The following is a 19,711-nucleotide window of genomic DNA, read 5'->3' as shown; positions in this document are numbered from 1 at the left end:
GACAATTTGGAAAAGAATTTGTCATTATCTTTTCAAAGTAAAACCTCCACATACCCTATAACCCAGTAATCTCACATTAAGTTTACTCCCAAGAAAAACTTACAAATATACTATGGGAGACATGTATAAGAATATACACAGCAGCACTATTTGTAACAGAAAAAAACGTGGAAAAAACCCAGATGTCCAAAACCATAAAATCTACATATAAACTGTAGCATATGCTTACAATGTAATATTCTAAAGCACTCAATATGGAAAAAACCATAGCCCCATCCAAATATATGGATAAATCTTAGCAACAGAGGATGGACTAAAAAAGTTACAAGATATGTCTTATGGCATTATACCAAATAAGATTACATATTATACTTGAGAAATATATGTAGATATGACCACCAAAAAAAAAGAAAAAAAATTTAAGGCATGGGAATAATAAACACAGGATCCAGAACAAGGTTACCTCTGGCACAAGGAGAAAAGGGGATGAAATGAGGGAAGATCACCTAATGTAAGTGATAGTCCATGTTTTGGTTTCAAGTTGAGTGGTAAATTCACAGATTCTTAGTATATTGTTAACAATAAACACAGATTAAAATAAATAAATAAATAGATAGATAGATAGATAGATAGATAAATAAATAAATAAATAAATAAATAAGAAATACAGGTAGGGTATTAGTGTAGAATACTTCTACAAATAAAGTCTTTAACATTTTTACACTTAGAAAAATTCTTCTAAATCCATATTCAATTTCTAGTAGCCACACATTAACACGAGGAATACACGTAACAACAGGCTAGTACGTTTGCTTAAAATAAAAGATAGATTTCTTTTTTTTAACTTTTTTTTAAGTGTTTATTTCTTTTTGAAGAAGAGACAGAACATGAGTGGAGAAGGGGCAGAGAGAGGGAGAGACACAGAATCCAAAGCAGGCTCCAGGCTCTGAGCTGTTGGCACAGAGCCCAACACAGGGCTTGAACTCACAAACCGCGAAATCATGACCTGTGCCATGTTGGACATTAACCAACGGACCTACCCAAGCGCCCCAAAAGATATATTTCTTATGTTAATTGTTCAACCTGAAGACAGATGAATATTCTCCTAGTATTGGTTACTTACCGATCGAAAACTTCTCCACAAAAACAAGAGAACAGCAAAAACTCCAACAACACCTGCACATATTACCATTTCCCATGGGAAACCATAGGGATTAGGACCTGGTCTCATATCTTCAGGCAACACTGCCACAACCTTCAAGACAAAGAAAATTAACTTCTTAAAAATGCACGTTTGATAAAAAGTGTTGATTACAAACTGCTTGCTATACGTGGAATGTTTGTGGCCCCACAAAATTCCTATGTTGCAACCAAATCCCCAGTGTGATGGTTATTTGGAAGTGGGGCTTTAGGGGTGGTGATTAGATCATGAGAGTGGAACCCTCATGAATGGGATTAGTGCCCTTATAAAAGAGACCACAGAGAGTTCCCTTGACCTTTCCACCATGTGAGGTTATAAGAAGAATGAATCAGGAAGCATATCCTCACCAGCCCCAGGATCTGCTCCGCCTTGATCTTGGCCTTCTCAGCCTCCAGAACTGAGAACAATGTTACTTGTTTAACAGCCACCCAGTCTGTGGTATTTTATTATATAGGACCCCACATAAACTAAGACACAAACATCAGTACAGGTTTATGTGTAAACACTCTTAACACCCATTTCATGAAATAAGCTGCCAGACTACCAAACAGAAGGTATCACATGTATTTTTCTGGCAATTTTCAATCATCAAGTGATGAAAAATAGCAGTATGGTGAAATGCAATGATTTCAAAACTGGAGTTCTACAGAGATGCCTCAGATTTCCAAGAATAAGAGGAGGAGAGATGGCCAAAGAAAGAATCTGAGCTCAGGTGTTCTTATCCTGCTATCAACCAGTTTAGGTTTTATGTATAGAATATACTGGGTTCCATTTAAGATTTCCCCATGGGGGGGAGGGGGGGAATAGATCTGCAGCTTAGAGAAAAAAAAAAGTTTGAAAACCAATGATGAAGCTTTGGGTTTAGAATCTGAATGCCTCTATCTACCCTATTTCTGTGGCTCCATTCTCTTATCTATCATGGGATTAATGCTGTTTGAACATGCATGACAGGTACTCAGGAAAGGTTAACCATTTCCATCAATCCTCTTTCAAAGACCATGATCTTGTAACCATGGCCTTTCTATACTACTTCTCTCCCTCGCAGGTCTTCAGCACAAAACAGCTTAAGGCTTTTACAATTCCTTCTATATTTCATCTTTCTCTGGGTCAGCTCATTATTCATCCTCACCCAATGGGGTTATTCTTTTCTTTGTTACCAGGCCCCAAACATTACTCAAACACAGAAAGGAGAATAGTACAGAGAAAAAGAAAAATGTCCTTTTAAGAAAAAACCTGGAGAAAAAGAAAAATGTCCTTTTAAGAAAAAACCTGCAGTCTAATCAGGTCTGTTTCTTTCCAGCGTTCAACCCAAAACCCATATGAAAAATCTTTACTTTCTAAGATCTTTCTACCTAGAACAACACCCTTTAATGTCTATTCTCATTTCCCAGATCTGTTTTATAACTCTGATCCATATTAAGTACCCCTTCCAAACTACTGTCTGTTGTTCATTAATCTGTATTAAATAAACCTGATTATACCTCTTCTAAAAAAAAAAAAACAAAAAAAAAAACAAAAACAAAAAACAAAAAACAAACCTTTAATTTCTGCCTCTCCCTACATTACCCCCGTTACTAGTTCACCAGAAATGTTAGTATTTTTTAAAAATTTCCATCAAAGAAAAGCCCAGGACCAGATGGATTCACTAGTGAATTCTACCAAAAGTTTACAAAAGAATTAATTCCAATCATTCTCAGACTCTTCCAAGAAACAAAAGAGGAGAGAACTTTTCCTAATTCATTCCATGAGGCCAGTATTACCCTAGTATGACAGCCAAACAAATATATCACAGGAAAAGAAAAACACACATCAATATATGATGTAAATGCCAAAGTTCTCAACCAAATAATAGCAAACCAAATCTAGCAGTATATAGAATGAATTATATACCAAGTGCCATTTATACCAGAGTACAAGGTTGGTTCAACAAATAAAAATAAATCAATATTATATACCATATTAGTAGGAAAAAAAATCACACAATCATCTCAATAGACACAGAAAAGACATTTAACAAAATCCAACATCCTTTTATGATCAAAACATTCAACAAATTAGGACTGAAGGGAATTTTCTCAAACTAATAAGGGACATCTATGAAAAACCAACAGCTAACATCTTACTTAATGATGAAAAATTGAAAGTTTTTACCTCAAAGCTGGAACAAGGGGGACACCTAGCTGGCTCAGTCAGAAGAGCATGTGACTCTTGATCTCAAAGTCATATAAGTCTGAGCCCCATGTTTGGTATAGAGATTATATGAATAAATAAATATTAAAATAAAATCAAGACCAAGAAAAGGATATTCACTCTCTCCATATTCACTCAATATTGTACTGGAGGTTCTGGCCAAGGCAATTAAGCAAGAAAAAAAAATCACCTATATTGTAAAGGAAAAACTAAAACTACCCCCATTTGAAGATCACATAATCTTACATACAGAAAATCCTAAATAATCTTAAAATTCTAAAATAAGAAGTCTTAATAAGAAACTATTAGTGCTAATAAACAAGGTCAGCAACATTGTAGGATACAAAAATCAATACAGAAAAATCCGTCCTATTTTCTATACAATAGCAATAAGCAATCTGAAAATGAAATTAAAAAAATTGCTATTTACAATAGCATCAAAAAGAGTAAGAGACTTAGGAATAAAGCAAACTTTATACTTTGAAAACTACCAAACACTGTTGAAAGAAATTTAAGTTCTAAACAAATAGGAAGACATTCTATGCTTCAAATTAGAAGACTTAATACTGTCCTGATGGCAATACTCCCCAAACTGATCTACAAAATCAATGCAATCCCTATCAATAGTCCAATTGCCTCTTTTGCAAAAAAAAGGACAGACTGATCCTAAAATTTATAGAGAAATGCAAGGTATATAGCAGTTCCTTCTCTATAGCTATATAACCATACACAGACAGACAAACGAAAAAAAAAAAGAAAAGAAAACAATGTTGGAGTACTCACACTCCCCTATCACAAAACTTGCCATAAAGCTATCATAATCAAGACAGTTTAGCAACGGCCTAAGGATAGACATATAAACAATGGAACAGAAATGAGTATCCAGAAATAAATTTATGGTCAACTGATTTTCAACAGCAGTATCAAAATAAATCAGTAAAGAAAGAACAGGCTTTTCAACAAATGTTACTAGTACAAGTGGATCTCATACCATAATTCGAAATGGGTCACAGACCCTAATGTTAGAGCTAAAACTCTTAAAAGGAATCATAGTTGTAAATCTTTGTGACCTTTTTTTTTTGGAAGTTTATTTATTTATTTTGAGAGAAAGAAGGGGGGGTGGGGAGGAAGACAGAGAGAAAGAGGGAAAGAGATAGAATCCCAAGCAGGCTCTATGCTGCGAGTGCAAAGCCTGATGCAGGGCTCAAACCCACCAACCATAAGATGAAATCATGAGCTGAAATCAAGAGTCAGAGGCCTAACCAACTGAGCCACCCAGGATCCCTGTAACCTCATTTTAAGCAATGGTTTCTTAGATATGACACCAAAAGCACAAACGACCAAAGAAAAAATAAATTAGTTTTCATCAAAATGTAAAACCTTTGTGCTTCAAAACTTTTTTACTGTATTTATTTATTTTGAGAGAGAGTGCACAAGCAGTGGAGGAGCAGAGAGAGAAGGAGAGAAAGATAGTCCCAAGTGGCGCTCAAACTCACAAACTGTGAGATCATGACCTGAGCTGAAATCAAGAGCCAGACAGTTAACCAACTGAGCCACCCAGGGACCCCAAATCTTCACGCTTCAAAGGTCACCATCAAAACAGTGAAAAGATGGGGCACCTGGGTGGCTCAGTTGGTTGGACGTCCAACTTCCGCTCAGGTCACGATCTTGTGGTTCGTGAGTTCGAGCCCTATCAGGCTCTGTGCTACCAGCTCAGAACCTGGAGCCTGCTTCAGATTCTGTCTCTCTCTCTCTCTCTCTCTCTCTCTCTCTCTGCCCTTCCCCCGCTCACTCTGTCTCTCTCCCTCTCCTTCAAAAATAAACATTAAAATAATAATAATAATAAAATAAATTAAATAAATAAATAAAAATTAAAAATAATAATTTTTTTTAAGTGAAAAGACAATCCACAGACTGGGAGAAAATATCTGCAAATCATGTATGTGATAAGGATCCTGTATCCTGAATATATTAAAAAAACTCTTATGACTCCAACAACAAAAAGGCAAATAACCCAACTTTTTTTAAATCGGTAAAAGAAAGGAATAGATATTTCTCCAAGGATGATACACAAATAGTGAATAAGCATATGTACAAATTCTCAACATCATTAAAATTAGAGGAATGGAAATCCAAACCACAATGAGATACCACTTTACACTCACTAAGGTGGCTAAAAACAAACAAACAAAAATTACTGGAGAGCATGTAGAAAAATTAAAACATTGCTGGTGGAGATGTAAAGTAGTGCAGTGTCTGTGGAAAACAAAAACTTAAACATATGGTAAATATGACCCAGTAATTCCACTCCTAAGTATATACCCATGAGAACTGAAGACATTCACAAAAAAACTTATACACAAATGCCCACAGCAGTATTACTCATAATAGCCAAAAAAGTGAAAACAACCCAAATGTCCATTAACTATATGGATATTCAAAATGTGGCATATCCATACAATGGAATATTTTTCGGCCATAAAAAGGAATGAAGTACTATTACTAGCTACAATATGGATGAATCTTGAAAGTATGCTAAGTAAAAAAAGTCATAAAGGCCACACATTACAGGATTCCATTTACATGAAATGTGAATTGACCAATTCATAGAGACAAAAAGTCGATTAGTAGCTGTCAAGGGATGGAGAGAGGGGAGAATTGAGAATGACTGCTAATAAGTACAGGGTTTCTTTTGGGGGTGATGGAAATATTCTGGAATTGTGGTGATGGCTGCACAACATAGTGAATATACAAAAAAAAAATCACTGGACACTATAGGGGCACCTGGGTGGCTCAGTAGGTTGAGCGTCCGCCTTCAGCTCATGTCATGATCTCACAGTTCATGAGTTCGAGCCCCACGTCGGGCTCTGTGCTGACAGCTCAGAGCCTGGAGCCTGCTTCGGATTCTGTGTCTCCCTCTCTCTGCCCACCCCCCCCCCATGCTGTCTGTCTTTCTCTCTCTCTCTCAAAAATAAATAAACATTGAAAAAAAATTTTTTTAAGATAAAAAAATCACTGGACACTATAAAAGACTGAATCTTATGTGAACTATAGCTGAACAAAAAAATATTTTTTTAACTAAAAAATAAATAAATAAATAAAAAGCAGAACAATGTTGTGCCATCCTAGCCCCCAGGCCCATGTGGTGAGCATAGCAGTTTTTAGCAAAGAAATCATCCAGGTAAAAATACATTCACAGGAGAAAAAATTCTGCAAGAATTCTGCAATTCCTCATGTGTCTCTCCATTCACAGTCCTATAAAAACTAAGTTTTGATTATTGTTTTCAGTGAAGAAAAGGAAATATGTACAATCAGAAATCATCACTCATGCCACAATATACTTCTCTTCCAATAAACCCTCTTTCTGTGAATGAAGAAGCTGCCATAGCCAGAAACCTGGGAGTCATTGTAGATGCCTTCTCTCTCTCATTCTTCACATCCAACGGACAAAATCCTACCCATTTTGGCTCTTAGCTACTAAATATTTTCCCCATTCAATATCCTCTTCTTTATCACTACTTGACAACTCTGTCATCTCTTCCCTACACCCTGTTTCTAGTTTTGTTTTCCTTACATTTCATCTATACACTACTATTAGGAAGCTCTATTTAAACCGAAAGTCTAACCACTGAAATTCTTCAAATGCTCTCCAGCACCTACATCAACTGGAACCTACTTATGTCTCCAGCAACCATTATTGCACATCATTCCGAGCCCAGTTTGTACTCTAGTAAAACTGAGTTCCCTGCACAGACGATGTTGTTTCATGCCTCCTCTGCTTAAGCTACTCAGTTAGCCTGGAAAGGCTTTCCTAAACACTCAAGAAAATACAATCTCTCCCACCCTTCAATTTCCTTAGCACTTTCTGTGTATGCTTTGATAAGCACTTCATCGGTTTCTACTTTGTACTGTTTTTTGTTTTTGTCTCCTCTCCTTTAACAGACAGCATGATACCAGAGGCCCAAACTCAGCCCATTTAGATTCTCCACAGAACTGTCATACACACACACACACACACACACACGCGCGCGCGTACACACACACACACACACACACACACAAAATCACCATACACGCTATAATTGAATGACTGAATACCATAACAGTATTTTTAATACAGATAACAAGAAACCAATAATCGCAACTGCCCCAATATTTTAAAAGACTTTTTAATGCAAATAGTCTAAAACATAGGGATAGAAGTGCCCCAAAATATGTCACCAAAGACACCGATAAACACTTGAGAAAAATCTATGCAACCTGATTATAAAATGATCTTTAAAATATATAGAAATTTTGAACACTGGGAGTTCAAGATCTCCAGATTTTACATTAACACGACGTTTTATACTAAACACACACACACACACACACACACACACACACAGAAAGAAACGAAGAACAATCTCAAGGTAAAGTATCTCAAAAGAGCATTCTTTAGTAAAAGAAAACGCAGAATTATAATCCCAACTCCCCATCCAGGCTTAGGTGTCCTTTCAAGACAACTATAAGTTTCAGCACTAAAGGGAATTCATTTCAGAGGATCAGTCCTTAAGTTTCTCACAGTGGGAGAACCACGTGTCACTGACCCGTGTTCAAAATAAATAACATGACGGAAAGGGAAATCGTTTTAGGAACCCGAAAACATTTAACACACCTTTGCAAAATCCCGCTAGGCAAATGCTCTTTTCACCTTCCTGATCTCCTGGTCCCCTTCCATCACCTAAAAAACCACCTAAGCCGCCTATGAACCAGCCTCGGACACAGGCCCGAGCCCGACAGCAGGTGAGGACCGTCTTCAGGACCTCTAGCCACGGCCGCTCAGACCTCAAAGCCAAAGTCGGCGGCTTCCTTCCCCAGGAGGCTCCTGCGACCCCTGGGCCAAGTAACACTGATCGCGCCTAGACTCACCCTGCGTAGCTTTTCCAGTACCAGACCCAAATACGACTGAGGGTCAGACCCGGGCCCCTCCATGGCGCCAAGGCTGCCTCAGCTATAGCGGCCGCAGCCCGGGCCTGGCGGAGCCACAACAAGCAGCAGAGAACACCCAGCTTTCAGTCCGGAACCCAAACCTGCACCGGGCAACAGGAGCAGACCACTGCTGAGCCGGCTGCGGGGGGTTGCTGGAGAGAAAGAAGCCGACAGGCCTCAAGTGTGCAACGCTCTCCAACCGGGAAGCCTCGCCTCTAGTTACACTCTATGTTCTGAACATCCGGAGGTCCATACCCATCCCTCAGGAGCCTGCAACTAGCCCTTTCCTCACCGTCCACCCCTCGATTTGGTTTCGGCCAGGCCGAGGCGGGTAGGCTGGGAGGCGGGGACGCCAGGATGCGGTAAGTTTCCCCTCCATCTTCGCGCGAGGTCCGTAGACGTGTCCTTGCCTTTCGTTCTTAAAGGGGCCGGCGCTCTACCTGGCCAAGCCGACCACCCTTGGAAGTGGAGGGTCTCGAGGAAGAGACAGTGGAATTTGGCCTCAGGCTCTGCGCTGTAGTGTGGGCCACTAGCCCAGAAGAGTGGGGTTACGGCTCAGGACTCTCCCCCCCGCCCCCAAAATCTGGCCGCAGTAGCGGCGAGGCTTCTCTTGGAGATCCCTAGGCGTGAAGCCTCACGGGGTGAGCGCGGCGCGTCCCCTCGACCCAAGGGCAGACGCCAGGCCAAACACCAGCTCCCAGCACTTTCCTCTCGCAGAACGTCAAGAGTCACCCCCACTGAAGCCCTGACGGCATCGTACCCCGGGGAACGCTGCTGGCCCAAGGAAACCGGCAGCCGCCTTCTTTCCAGTCAGAAAATGGCCTGCAGGGCCCGTGCCTGTGCGTACTGCCAACCGCGTCCGGACTTTGGACTTTGGACAGGAAGGCGTCTCGGGTCAGCTGTGGTTCAGACAGAGTTTAACCTCTCCCACGCTAGAGAACTTCGATCGGGTCTCCACTGCCCAGAGGAGGTTCGAGTGGTTTATGCATGTCTACCTAAGTTACCTGGGCACTTGCTAGACAGAACTGTCTTAAACTCTATGAGCTCCTCGTTGCCCAAATGCCAAAGCCGACCGCTGTGGACCTTGGCTGGACGACTGCTGTTCTCCTCTGAGAAGGGGAGCAAAAAGTAGCAGCTGAAAGTAGCACCTTGCCTTCTAAATTTAGGACCCTATTTTTAGGTATGTTGAATAAAGTACGGAGGGCTGGATTTGTTCGTGGGAGACTTTTAGCTGACATAGGTGTAAAGGATAACCCCTGGGTCTTCCTTGCCAGCAATGATAATCCTCAACAAGCTCGGCTTTCTACAAGTCCTCAGGGAAGCAACAAAAAGGAGCAGATGCTTCTTCCTAAACAGGTCACCCGAGAAAACTCAGTAGTTGAACAAAATCTTGAATCCTTAGGAAATTTCCCTAATGTAAGCTGGCAGCAACAATTGTGCCAGAAAGAATTAAAAAAAAAAAAAAAAATGGCCAAGTTCACAGCAAATGATTTGAGGGCCCAAATGGGGCCTAGTTTTTTGGAACTCAAAGTGTTCTCTTTTGCCACATCAGCCTAAGGAGTTTCAGGAACAATCGGTATCAGGAACAGAAATTGCTTAATAATTCTCCATTTTTAAGATATTACACAACCTTCATATATACTGGTCAGTGTGTATTGAAATTAAATTACGTTAATAGCTTATTAAAGTCAGAACAGAAGCATAACCAGAATTTTATACTTAAAATTTCAGAGAATCTTAGAACAATGCATTTAGAGCATTGTATTACTTGATAAAAATTCTTTAATGTCTGAACATTTTCAGGAAACTATAAAATCATTTTCAGCTTTCAGGACTTATTTATAACCTAAAACATTTTTTTAACTCTTTTGCCCACCCCTAAAGCAGTCTGTGCCCTTTTCCAATTTTTCAATAATTACCATTCCAAATATTAGGAACATAGATTAGGGACAAAAGAATAAACGAAATTTTTGAAAACTCTAAAAGATTCCCCTGTAGCAAAAACACAGTAAAACTTAAATTCGGTGCCAAATTCAAACCTAATTTCTCTTTTGTACACTTAATAGTCATATAGAAACTTACCTCTTCCTCTAGATCTTTCAATTCCATTTTTTAAAAAGTTCATGTTAAAATATCTTAACATATAAATAAAGTTCTACTAAGTTCCCCATATCCTTGAGAAAGATTTCAGATTCTAATACATCCTGCACTCTTCTGTTTAACACTGACTGATCCTGTTTTGACACTTGTGTGGTAAAGGGGTACTGTAGGTGGAGTTGTGACTACCAACCTATAATCCAATTTCATGGACATCACTCCTTATTAAATTTTTTTTTCCTTAAATATCATTTGCATTAGTATCCTCTTAAAAATCTACAATTGAAAAGAGATATTCTGAATTTGATAACTGATAAAAGTTAAATTGAATGTTTTATTTATAGTCTATTCATATAGAATACATAGTTTTAACTATATAAAAGACATTCAAAGATTGTTCTCAAGAAGACATGGGATTTTGCTGTCTTATCTAGGCCTGCTTTGAAGGAAATGGAGAACAAATGCTCCTGTGTTAGTCACAGTAACATTAGAAACATGCTAACCAGTAAACTTTGTCCTCAACCTAGAAATTGATTTCCCTTATGTGGGCCCTATTGCAAAGCTGTAAGTACTAGTTACGCCCATTTAATTAAACATAATTAAACGATGTCGCAGGCTATAGGATCTAGTCCCTTGGAAGAAAACCAAACATGCTGAGCCACGCTTTCATTCTGTGTACTAGCGATTTAAGAGTTGTTCTCAGAGCATATTGAATCAGGAGTTACCTGTTGAACAAGAGCTAGGTAATTTCCATTGTTTACTCCACATATAAATGAAACATTCTAGTTAGGAATAGATAAATGTTAGAATTCAAAGAGTCTCCTCAATTATGAAATAACCTAGATAAAAAGTATTAATTCCTATTACAAACAATTCAAAGAAAGTTATGTTGTGTACAAAATCTAACTGAAATTACTAACAAATAGAAACAATTACCTGAAACATCTAGATAAAAGAAAAGGAAACCCTTTCACCTAAATTTAACTGGAAAATTGCTCAGATTTTCCATTTACTTGCAGCTTTTCAAAACTATGTTATGGGAGTTTAGTAGATGCACAAAGATTGTTAGAATTCTAGACCTGGCAGGAACCCTTCAGGACATTTGGTCCAAATATTATGAACTTAAAGCCCTATAAAGGCAGAACAGGTGAAATAAATGCAGGGAAATGAAGAATTCCTGTGTATTCAATGCAAGCACTATTCCCCTTGAGTTTTTTTGGCCATGTGAAAATGAAAGACTATATATTACAGTCTTCCACTTTTTCAAGAGAACCCAGAAATTCAGATTTTTGTATTAACTCACCTTTTAAATGTTGGCAACTGGTTCATAATTTTTTAAACAATGCACAAGGCAGCTTTAACCAGCAGTCTGTCATCTGGTCTCAGCTTCTGATGCTAGAGTTTTAAACTTGAGACTGCCCTACAGAATAAGTGACTTTCCAAGGTCACGAGATAATTTTTTTTAAAAAAATGTTTTTTTAATGTTTCTTTATTTTTGAGGAAGAGAGAGAGACAGAGTGTGAGTGGGGGAGGGGCAGAGAGAGAGAGAGACACAGAATCCAAAGCAAGCTCCAGGCTCTGAGCTATCAGCACATAGGGCTCGAACTCCCAGACCTGGAGATCGTGACCTGAGCCAAAGTCGGACGCTTAACTGACTGAGCCATCCAGGCACCCCAAGGTCACAAGATAATTAACACAAAACTAAATTCAATATTTCATGTCTAAAAAATGTCAACCAAAATAGTTAAAGTAAAATGTGTTTATATCTACTGAGTCCACAAAAATAAACATACTTAGCATAGCCTTTACTAAATAGAACTTAGGAGCAGTGAATATAGCATACTGATTAATAAATTATTGTTATTTTTTAATTTAGTAATTTCACTAGTATAATTTGAGAGGGAAGGGTTGACATGGGAGGGATGTGTCAAGAGGACATACAAATAAGCAGAACTAATTCATGGGGCGTTGAAAGTTTTATTATATCTTTTTTTTTTTAATGTTTATTATTTATTTTTGAGAGAGACAGACAGAGTGTGAGCGGGAAATAGGCATAGAGAAAGGGAGACAAAGCAGGCTCCAGGCTCTGAGCTGTCAGCACAGACCCGACACAGGGCTCGAACTCACAAACAAACCACAAGATCATGATCTGAGCAGAAGTCAGATGCTTAACCGACTGACCCACCCAGGCACCCCTATTATGACTTTTTATAATCATTACTATTAGTTTTTCTTTTCTCTTATGATGGAGCAGATTTCTAAGTAAAGTTTTTAATCAACATCTTTAAGACCAAATCATACAGAGTAAATTAATCACTATTCTGGGCTTATTTACCAGGTAAGGTCAACTCTCTGGAACTTAGCAAAGAAATAAAGTGAAGAGGAAGCCTCTGAAAACAAAATGGTATATGTTATTAAGCCCAGTTTTCACTAAGATTCTTATCACAGTCACCACCATCTACCTGGTCACCCAAGCTAGAAACCTGGTAAGTTATCCTCACTTTTCCATTTTCCTCCCATGCTACATTCAATCAATCATTAAATCCAATGAATTCTGTCTACAAAAGATCTATCTAGTTTGTCCTTTCAATTATTTTAACAACCACCATCAGATATTAGATCAAAAGTTTAAAAACGTGGCTAGTGGGCCAAACTTGATCCAAAGAACGTTTTGTCTGACCAATATGGTACTTCTTTTTGTTTGTTTGTTTTAAAGTGTATTTATCTATTTTTGAGAGAAAGAACAGAGGGGAGGGGCAGAGAGAGAGGGAGAGAATCCCAAGTGGGCTCTGTGCTGACTCAGGGCTCAATCTCACACACTGAGATAATGACCTGACCTGAAATCAAAAGAGTGAAATGCTTGGGGCGCCTGGGTGGCTCAGTTGGTTAAGCATCTGACTTTAGCTCGGGTCACGATCTCGCAGTCCGTGAGTTCGAGCCCTGCATCAGGCTCTGGGCTGATGGCTCAGAGCCTAGAGCCTGCTTCCGATTCTGTGTCTCCCTCTCTCTCTGCCCCTCCCCCATTCATCCTCTGTCTCTCTCTGTCCCCAAAATAAATAAACATTAAAAAAAAAAAAAAGAGTGAAATGCTTAACCACCTGAGCCACCCAGGTGGCCCCTAGTATTTCTTTTTAATGTGAATATTTGCTAGCATTAAAAATCAAGAGATTTCACACAAAATATCCACATCTCCACTTTTCTTGAAATAACAGAAAATCTGGTAAAACCAGGCTAAAGGTAAATAGCAGCTACATACTTTGGAGAAAGCATACACACTCTAGTTAGTTACAGTTCTCATCTTTACCTATGCTTCACTCATTTCATTTGAGTTTATATACCCTGTTTTAGACCTTCACCATTTATTTCCTAAACTAATACAATAAGTCTTCCTTTTAACATTTTATTTTATTATTTTTTTAAGTTTATTTATTTATTTTGAGAGAGAAAGCAAGCACAAGCAGGGGAGGGGCAGAGAAAGAGGGAGAGAGAGAGAGAATCCCAAGCAGGCTTTGCACTCTTAGTGTAGATGTGGGGCTGAGTGCCTGATATGGGGCTCAAACTCACGACCCTGTGATCATGAACTGAGCCGAAATCAAGAGCCAGGCACCCAACCAACTGAGCCATCCAGGCACCCCTAAGATTTTATTTTTAAGTAATCTCTATACCCAATGTGGGGCTTGAACTCACAACCCCAAGATCAAGAGGCGCATGCTCTACTGACTGAGCCAGCCAGGCACTACCCCACCTTTTTTTTTTTTTTTTTTTTACAGATTTTACAATGCAATAAATTCTTGACCAGGCCTGCCTTTGGTCTTTACCTGTTTAATCCTTATTTGATATTTGATAATATTGACAGATAGACTTTATAAATGCAACTTTTTCATTTTACTCACTGCTTAAAACTTCAATAGTGCCCCATTATCTACAAGATAGAGTTCAAATTCCTATTATAATATTTGAAGCTATTCTTGATTTTATCCCTATATAATCTTCATTATCATACTATTTTTAATTAGACTAAATTGGTTATAATTCTCCAAAAATGCATGATCTATTCCACTTACTTTTAAAAATGCTCTCTCCTCAACCTAGAATGCCCATCTTTTCTTTGTGTGGCTAATCCTCCTCTTCCTTCAAGGTAAGCTCAAGTATGATCTCTGAGACACTTTCCCAGGCTTCTCTTCCCCCACCATATCCAGCTACCACTTCTGGTCAGTCTACTAGAGCATCCGTAGGGTGATTAATGTATCAGTAGCCTCCTTTGTCTATTACAGAACTGTATTATAATTATTGCTTTTTTTACCTATGTCCTTCAACTAGAGTAAGCTCCTTAAGGCAACTACTGTTCAATTACATCTTAAAATGTAAGAAGATAAAAGTGCTTCTTCAATTATTTATATGTTAGAGTAGATGAGAAAAGGAAATAACATTTGTAAAAGGCCTTCTATGTGCCAAGTACTATAGCTAAGCCCTGTGGAATATCTCATTTACAATAAATGAGAGAGGATTTAATAGGATTTACAATAAAGGGGTGCCTGGGTGGCTCATTCAGTTGAGCGTCCAACTCTTGATTTCAGCTCGAGTCATGATCTCACAGTTTATGAGATTGAGCCCCGCATTGGGCTCTGTGCTGGCAGCATGGAGCCTGTTGGGATTCTCTCTCTCTCCCTCTCTCTCTGCCCCTCCCTCTGCCACCCCCACTTTCAAAAGTAAGTAAATAAACATTTTTTTTAAGTGGAAGATTTTGGAATTTTTGTTATGGCTTGGTTAAATTTTAAGATATTTGTTGCTTTTGTAAGAGTCTTATAATGTACCATTTTGAGATCCCAGCTATCATTCAGATATTAACAATTTGCTTAAGATTCATTTTAGCTCCTATTATTTCCAAGCTATATCATTCAGTATAATTCTCCTGATTTGAAAAAAAAGGGAATAAAATAGAAAGAAAAAAAAAAAAACAATGCTCATGATCAACAAAACTTAAGGAAAGGTTAAAAAAAATCCTTAACAATATCCATGCAACAAAACATTCATGTAAGGAGAAATCCTACATGTAAGATTTTATAGAAAGACCAACATTATGTAACATTTGCATAAGAGGATTCACTTAAACATCATTTTCAGTTACTCCTATATTTAGAAAATAGGTAAAATTATTGGAAAAGATTTAAAAGGTCAACTTACCCTTTCTGTAAGAATTATAATTGATGAAAATGCAGAATTCATGAAATCATAAATGTCAATTTGAAATAAGTATTTCAGAATCTGATACTCAGAAGCATCTTCTGTCAATTTATAAATAAAAATATGTTAACACTTGATGTGATATAACTTTTGCATCTAATTTCTTCCTTAATTGCTGCATTAGAGAACAAATAACTTGTTTCTTACCTTTTTGAGCAATATAATTTTGAGAAGACAGAGAGTAATCAGTTGAAAACATTTGATTGTTTGGCAGGGTATTTTCCACAGATCTGTCTATTTCCTGCTGAGTAGGTCCTTCAGTATCCAGTGATGTTTTTGATTTTTCATCATTATTTTTAGAAGATGGAGTTTCGAAATGTACTTCTTTATTAACTCTTGTGGTTAACTCTATTTCAGATACCATATCTGTGAATAAATATAGAATTGTTTAGGGGGGTTTGTTGTGGGCTTCCTTTTGTTTTCCAGGCAGGTCATTCTTTGAATTTTTGTGGTCATTGTGATACTTCATTACAGAAAGAATTCCATAAAACATAAACTTCAGCTTGCATTAGTTCCTACTGCGAATGTAATTAATTACCACAGACTTAGTGCCTTAAACAATACAAATATATTCTCTTAGAGTTCTGGAGATCAAAAGTCCCAAAACCAGGGTGTTGGCAGGGCTGTGTTCTTTCTGTTGGCTCTAGAGGAGAAATCTATCTCCTTGCCTTTTCTACTTTTTTGAGGCCACCTGCATCTCTTAGCTCATGGCTCCTTCTTTCATATTCAAAGTCAGCAGTACAGCATCTTGTAACCTCTCCCTTACTCTAACCCTCCTTCCTTCCACCTGTAACAAACCTTGTGATACTGGGATAATTTCTCCTTCTCACATCTGCAATATGACATTTTGCCATGTCAAGTAACATATTCACAGGGTCTGGGAATTAAGACATGAACATTTTGAATGGTCATTATTTAGCCTACCACAATGCTTTTCTTTATTCTTTTACCAAGGAAGAATTTTTAAGACTGTATACAATTCTATTCTCTACCTTGCCTTTTTGTCCTAAAAACTATTAAAAAAAATAAAAAATAACATAACTGTCAACAAAGATGCTGTTGTGCTATTACATAAGCTTATGACTAAGAATAAGACATTAAATAGCTCTCTATAGGATTTCATTCCTGTTAGATATATTTATTATCCAAGAAAGTATAATATTTAAATCCCATTGCAAAAATATGTATCCCTGCCATTCAAGAAAATTAGTTACGATAGATTTTTCTTACTTTATCTCTTAGAGAACCAGAAATAGTCAAAATGACCAAAATTATTTACCATATCTACAGCCTCATTTTTTATACAAAAGATTTATTTAAAAACCAGTAAGACCCTACTACATCATGACCTTGTCACACTGGGCTTTTAACACAAGACTTGCTCTACAATACTGGGAGGGGGTACATAAAACAAATCAAATTGATTCAGAAGCATAGCAATTAAGAAATAAAGTAAATTTATTTTTTATTTGTTTTAATGTTTACTTATTTTTGAAAGAGAGAGAGAGCAAGATAATGACCTGAGCCAAAGTCGGATGCTTCACCGACTGAGCCACCTAGGTGCCCCCCAATGAAAGTAAATTTCCTTTAATGAGAACTCAGAATTAAACTTCAGAGGGACTCAACATCATACTTCCATTTGGGGACTTGATACAAAAATTTAATTTGAACTTCTATTAGCAGGTGGCAGGAACCACCTTCAAATGAATCTTCAAATTAGAAAATACTGTTTCACCACCTGTTGGGGATAAGTTGCAAATGGAATAATTTAGTATGGTGAGTAGCTATTTTGATGATCACCTCGCCTGGATACTTTCCCATAACCATTCTGCTGGTTGCTGTAATCACCATATATATGGTAGTTGTTGTAACCAGTGTAATAATACACTCCATAACCGCCTATTCTATATAATGAATAGAACAAACTGAGCCAGTTACACAAAGAAAGACAATATTAAAGTTCACAACAATTAACTTCCAAGTTCTGAAACCTAGTCCACTAGGTTATACATGTCTACAGTCCATAGTTGCCAGGATGTACTATTAAATATAAAAGCCATTATCACTCAAAGTTTTAATGAGATTGCTCCAAAGAAGAAAGAAAGCCCACTACCAAAGAAACTATATTAGCCATTTGCACAGAAAGGTACCCATAGTCTTAGGATACTTGAAACAAATTTGAAAATGACAAGGCACCAATCAAATCTCAGGTATTGTACTTTTTCCATTCCCTTGGAGCTTTGTTAATTTCAAAGTCCAATTTTTGTTTCCCCTTTCAGCCCATGTCCAGTTTATAGCATATCATATTATCCAGCAGGTATATTAGAAAACAATGAATAGGGGCGCCTGGGTGGCTCAGTCGGTTGAGCGACCGACTTCGGCTCAGGTCATGATCTCGCGGTTTGTGAGTTCGAGCCCCACGTCGGGCTCTGTGCTGACAGCTCAGAGTCTGGAGCCTGTTTCAGATTCTGTGTCTCCCTCTCTCTCTAACCCTCCCCTGTTCATGCTCTGTCTCTCTCTGTCTCAAAAATAAATAAAACATTTAAAAAAAAATGAATAAATAGAAGCTTTGTAAATCCTAAAATCAAATACATCCTTTATATCAAGTGAAAAATTTGAAAGATATGATTGAGAGCAATCTTTATTCGTTAATAATTATAAAATGTTTTATATTTTATTTTTTTAAAGGTTCTGAAGTTTGCAATTTTTAAAAACTTGTTAATGTTTATTTATTTTTGAGAGAGAGAGAGAAAGAGAGAAACAAAGCATGAACAGGGGAGGTACAGGGAGAGAGAGAGACACGGAATCCAAAGCAGGTTCCAGTCTCTGAGCTTTCAGCACAGAGCCTGACATGGGGCTTGAACTGACAAACCTTGAGATCATGATCAAGCCAAAGTCAGACACTTAACCGACTGAGCCACCCAAGGACCTCATAGGATATTTTCTATTTTTTTTTTAAATTTTTTTTTCAACGTTTTTATTTTTATTTTTGGGACAGAGAGAGACAGAGCATGAACGGGGGAGGGGCAGAGAGAGAGGGAGACACAGAATTGGAAACAGGCTCCAGGCTCCGAGCCATCAGCCCAGAGCCTGACGCGGGGCTCGAACTCACAGACCGCAAGATCGTGACCTGGCTGAAGTCGGACGCTCAACCGACTGCGCCACCCAGGCGCCCTGGATATTTTCTATTTTAAAGCACATTATATAATTTACTAATTTACTAGAGTATGTTGTATAAAAAATATATAGATAGTATAAGTTCACACTATATTCTTGACTTTATTTAAGTTATTTTGGCAATTAAGAAAAATTGACAGCATAAAAATAACATTTTGTATGTTTATGTTGACGAAATAGGGAAAATACTGATACTTTTAAGTAGAATATAAAAGTAAAAAACTCAAGATATTCTCATTCAACTGTTAGTAAAATACATTCTTCCATGAGTATACACAGGTATGTGCTTATTTTCACTTTCAGACCCAAAACACCATAAAGTTGTGCTTAGAAATCAAATTAAAATCAACATGGGGCACCCGAGTGGCTCAGTTGGTTAAGTGTCCAACTTCTGCTCAGGTCATAATCTCACAGTTCATAGGTTCCAGCCCTGCATTGGGCTCTGTGCTGACAGCTCAGAACCTGGAGCCTGCTTCAGATTCTGTCTCTCTCTCTCTCTCTCTCTCTCTCTCTCTCTCTCCGCCCCCCCCCCCCACTCGCACTCTGTGTCTCTCTCTCTCTCAAAAATAAATAAACATTAAAATCAATACTAAATTACGTTTTAGATTTCATTCATATACTATGAATGTGTCTGGCAAAGGCAAAGCTACATGTTTTCTTAATTTGGTAATCTCATGGAATTAACATCTTGCTTCAATGAGTGTCCTAAATTTGAGAGGGAATTCAAGAAATTATAAATCTTCTCACTGCTTTTTTTACAGAAGTCATAAATCTGTACTGTCAGAAAAAATTTATGTAAGTTTTGCATTTCAGTGTAAGAAGGCTAATAGA

The 19,711-nt window shown here is 37.8% G+C and overlaps 1 protein-coding gene across 10 annotated transcripts in view; it reads right to left on the bottom strand.

Annotated features, from left to right (window-relative positions):
- MIA2 (MIA SH3 domain ER export factor 2) overlaps positions 1–19,711 on the bottom strand; it is a 110,436-nt gene that overhangs the window by 73,840 nt on the left and 16,885 nt on the right. For 3 of the 10 annotated variants that reach the window (XM_043556044.1, XM_043556045.1, XM_043556049.1), the window contains exons 1-2: positions 10,445–10,577; positions 1,124–1,255 (exon numbers count right to left, since the gene is read on the bottom strand). In XM_043556044.1, the coding sequence (XP_043411979.1) occupies positions 1,124–1,255; positions 10,445–10,471 (159 nt within the window). In that variant the 5' untranslated portion in view covers positions 10,472–10,577. Of the gene's footprint in view, positions 1–1,123; positions 1,256–8,302; positions 8,468–8,654; positions 8,675–9,122; positions 9,488–10,444; positions 10,578–15,643; positions 15,745–15,850; positions 16,070–19,711 lie in introns of those variants that run through there. The other 7 variants (XM_043556042.1, XM_043556047.1, XM_043556043.1 and 4 more) reach the window with 5 other exon arrangements.

The sequence above is a fragment of the Prionailurus bengalensis genome, chromosome B3, assembly GCF_016509475.1.
Source record: "Prionailurus bengalensis isolate Pbe53 chromosome B3, Fcat_Pben_1.1_paternal_pri, whole genome shotgun sequence".
Taxonomy (NCBI): domain Eukaryota; kingdom Metazoa; phylum Chordata; class Mammalia; order Carnivora; family Felidae; genus Prionailurus; species Prionailurus bengalensis.
This window is presented reverse-complemented; position numbering and strand designations above follow the sequence as displayed.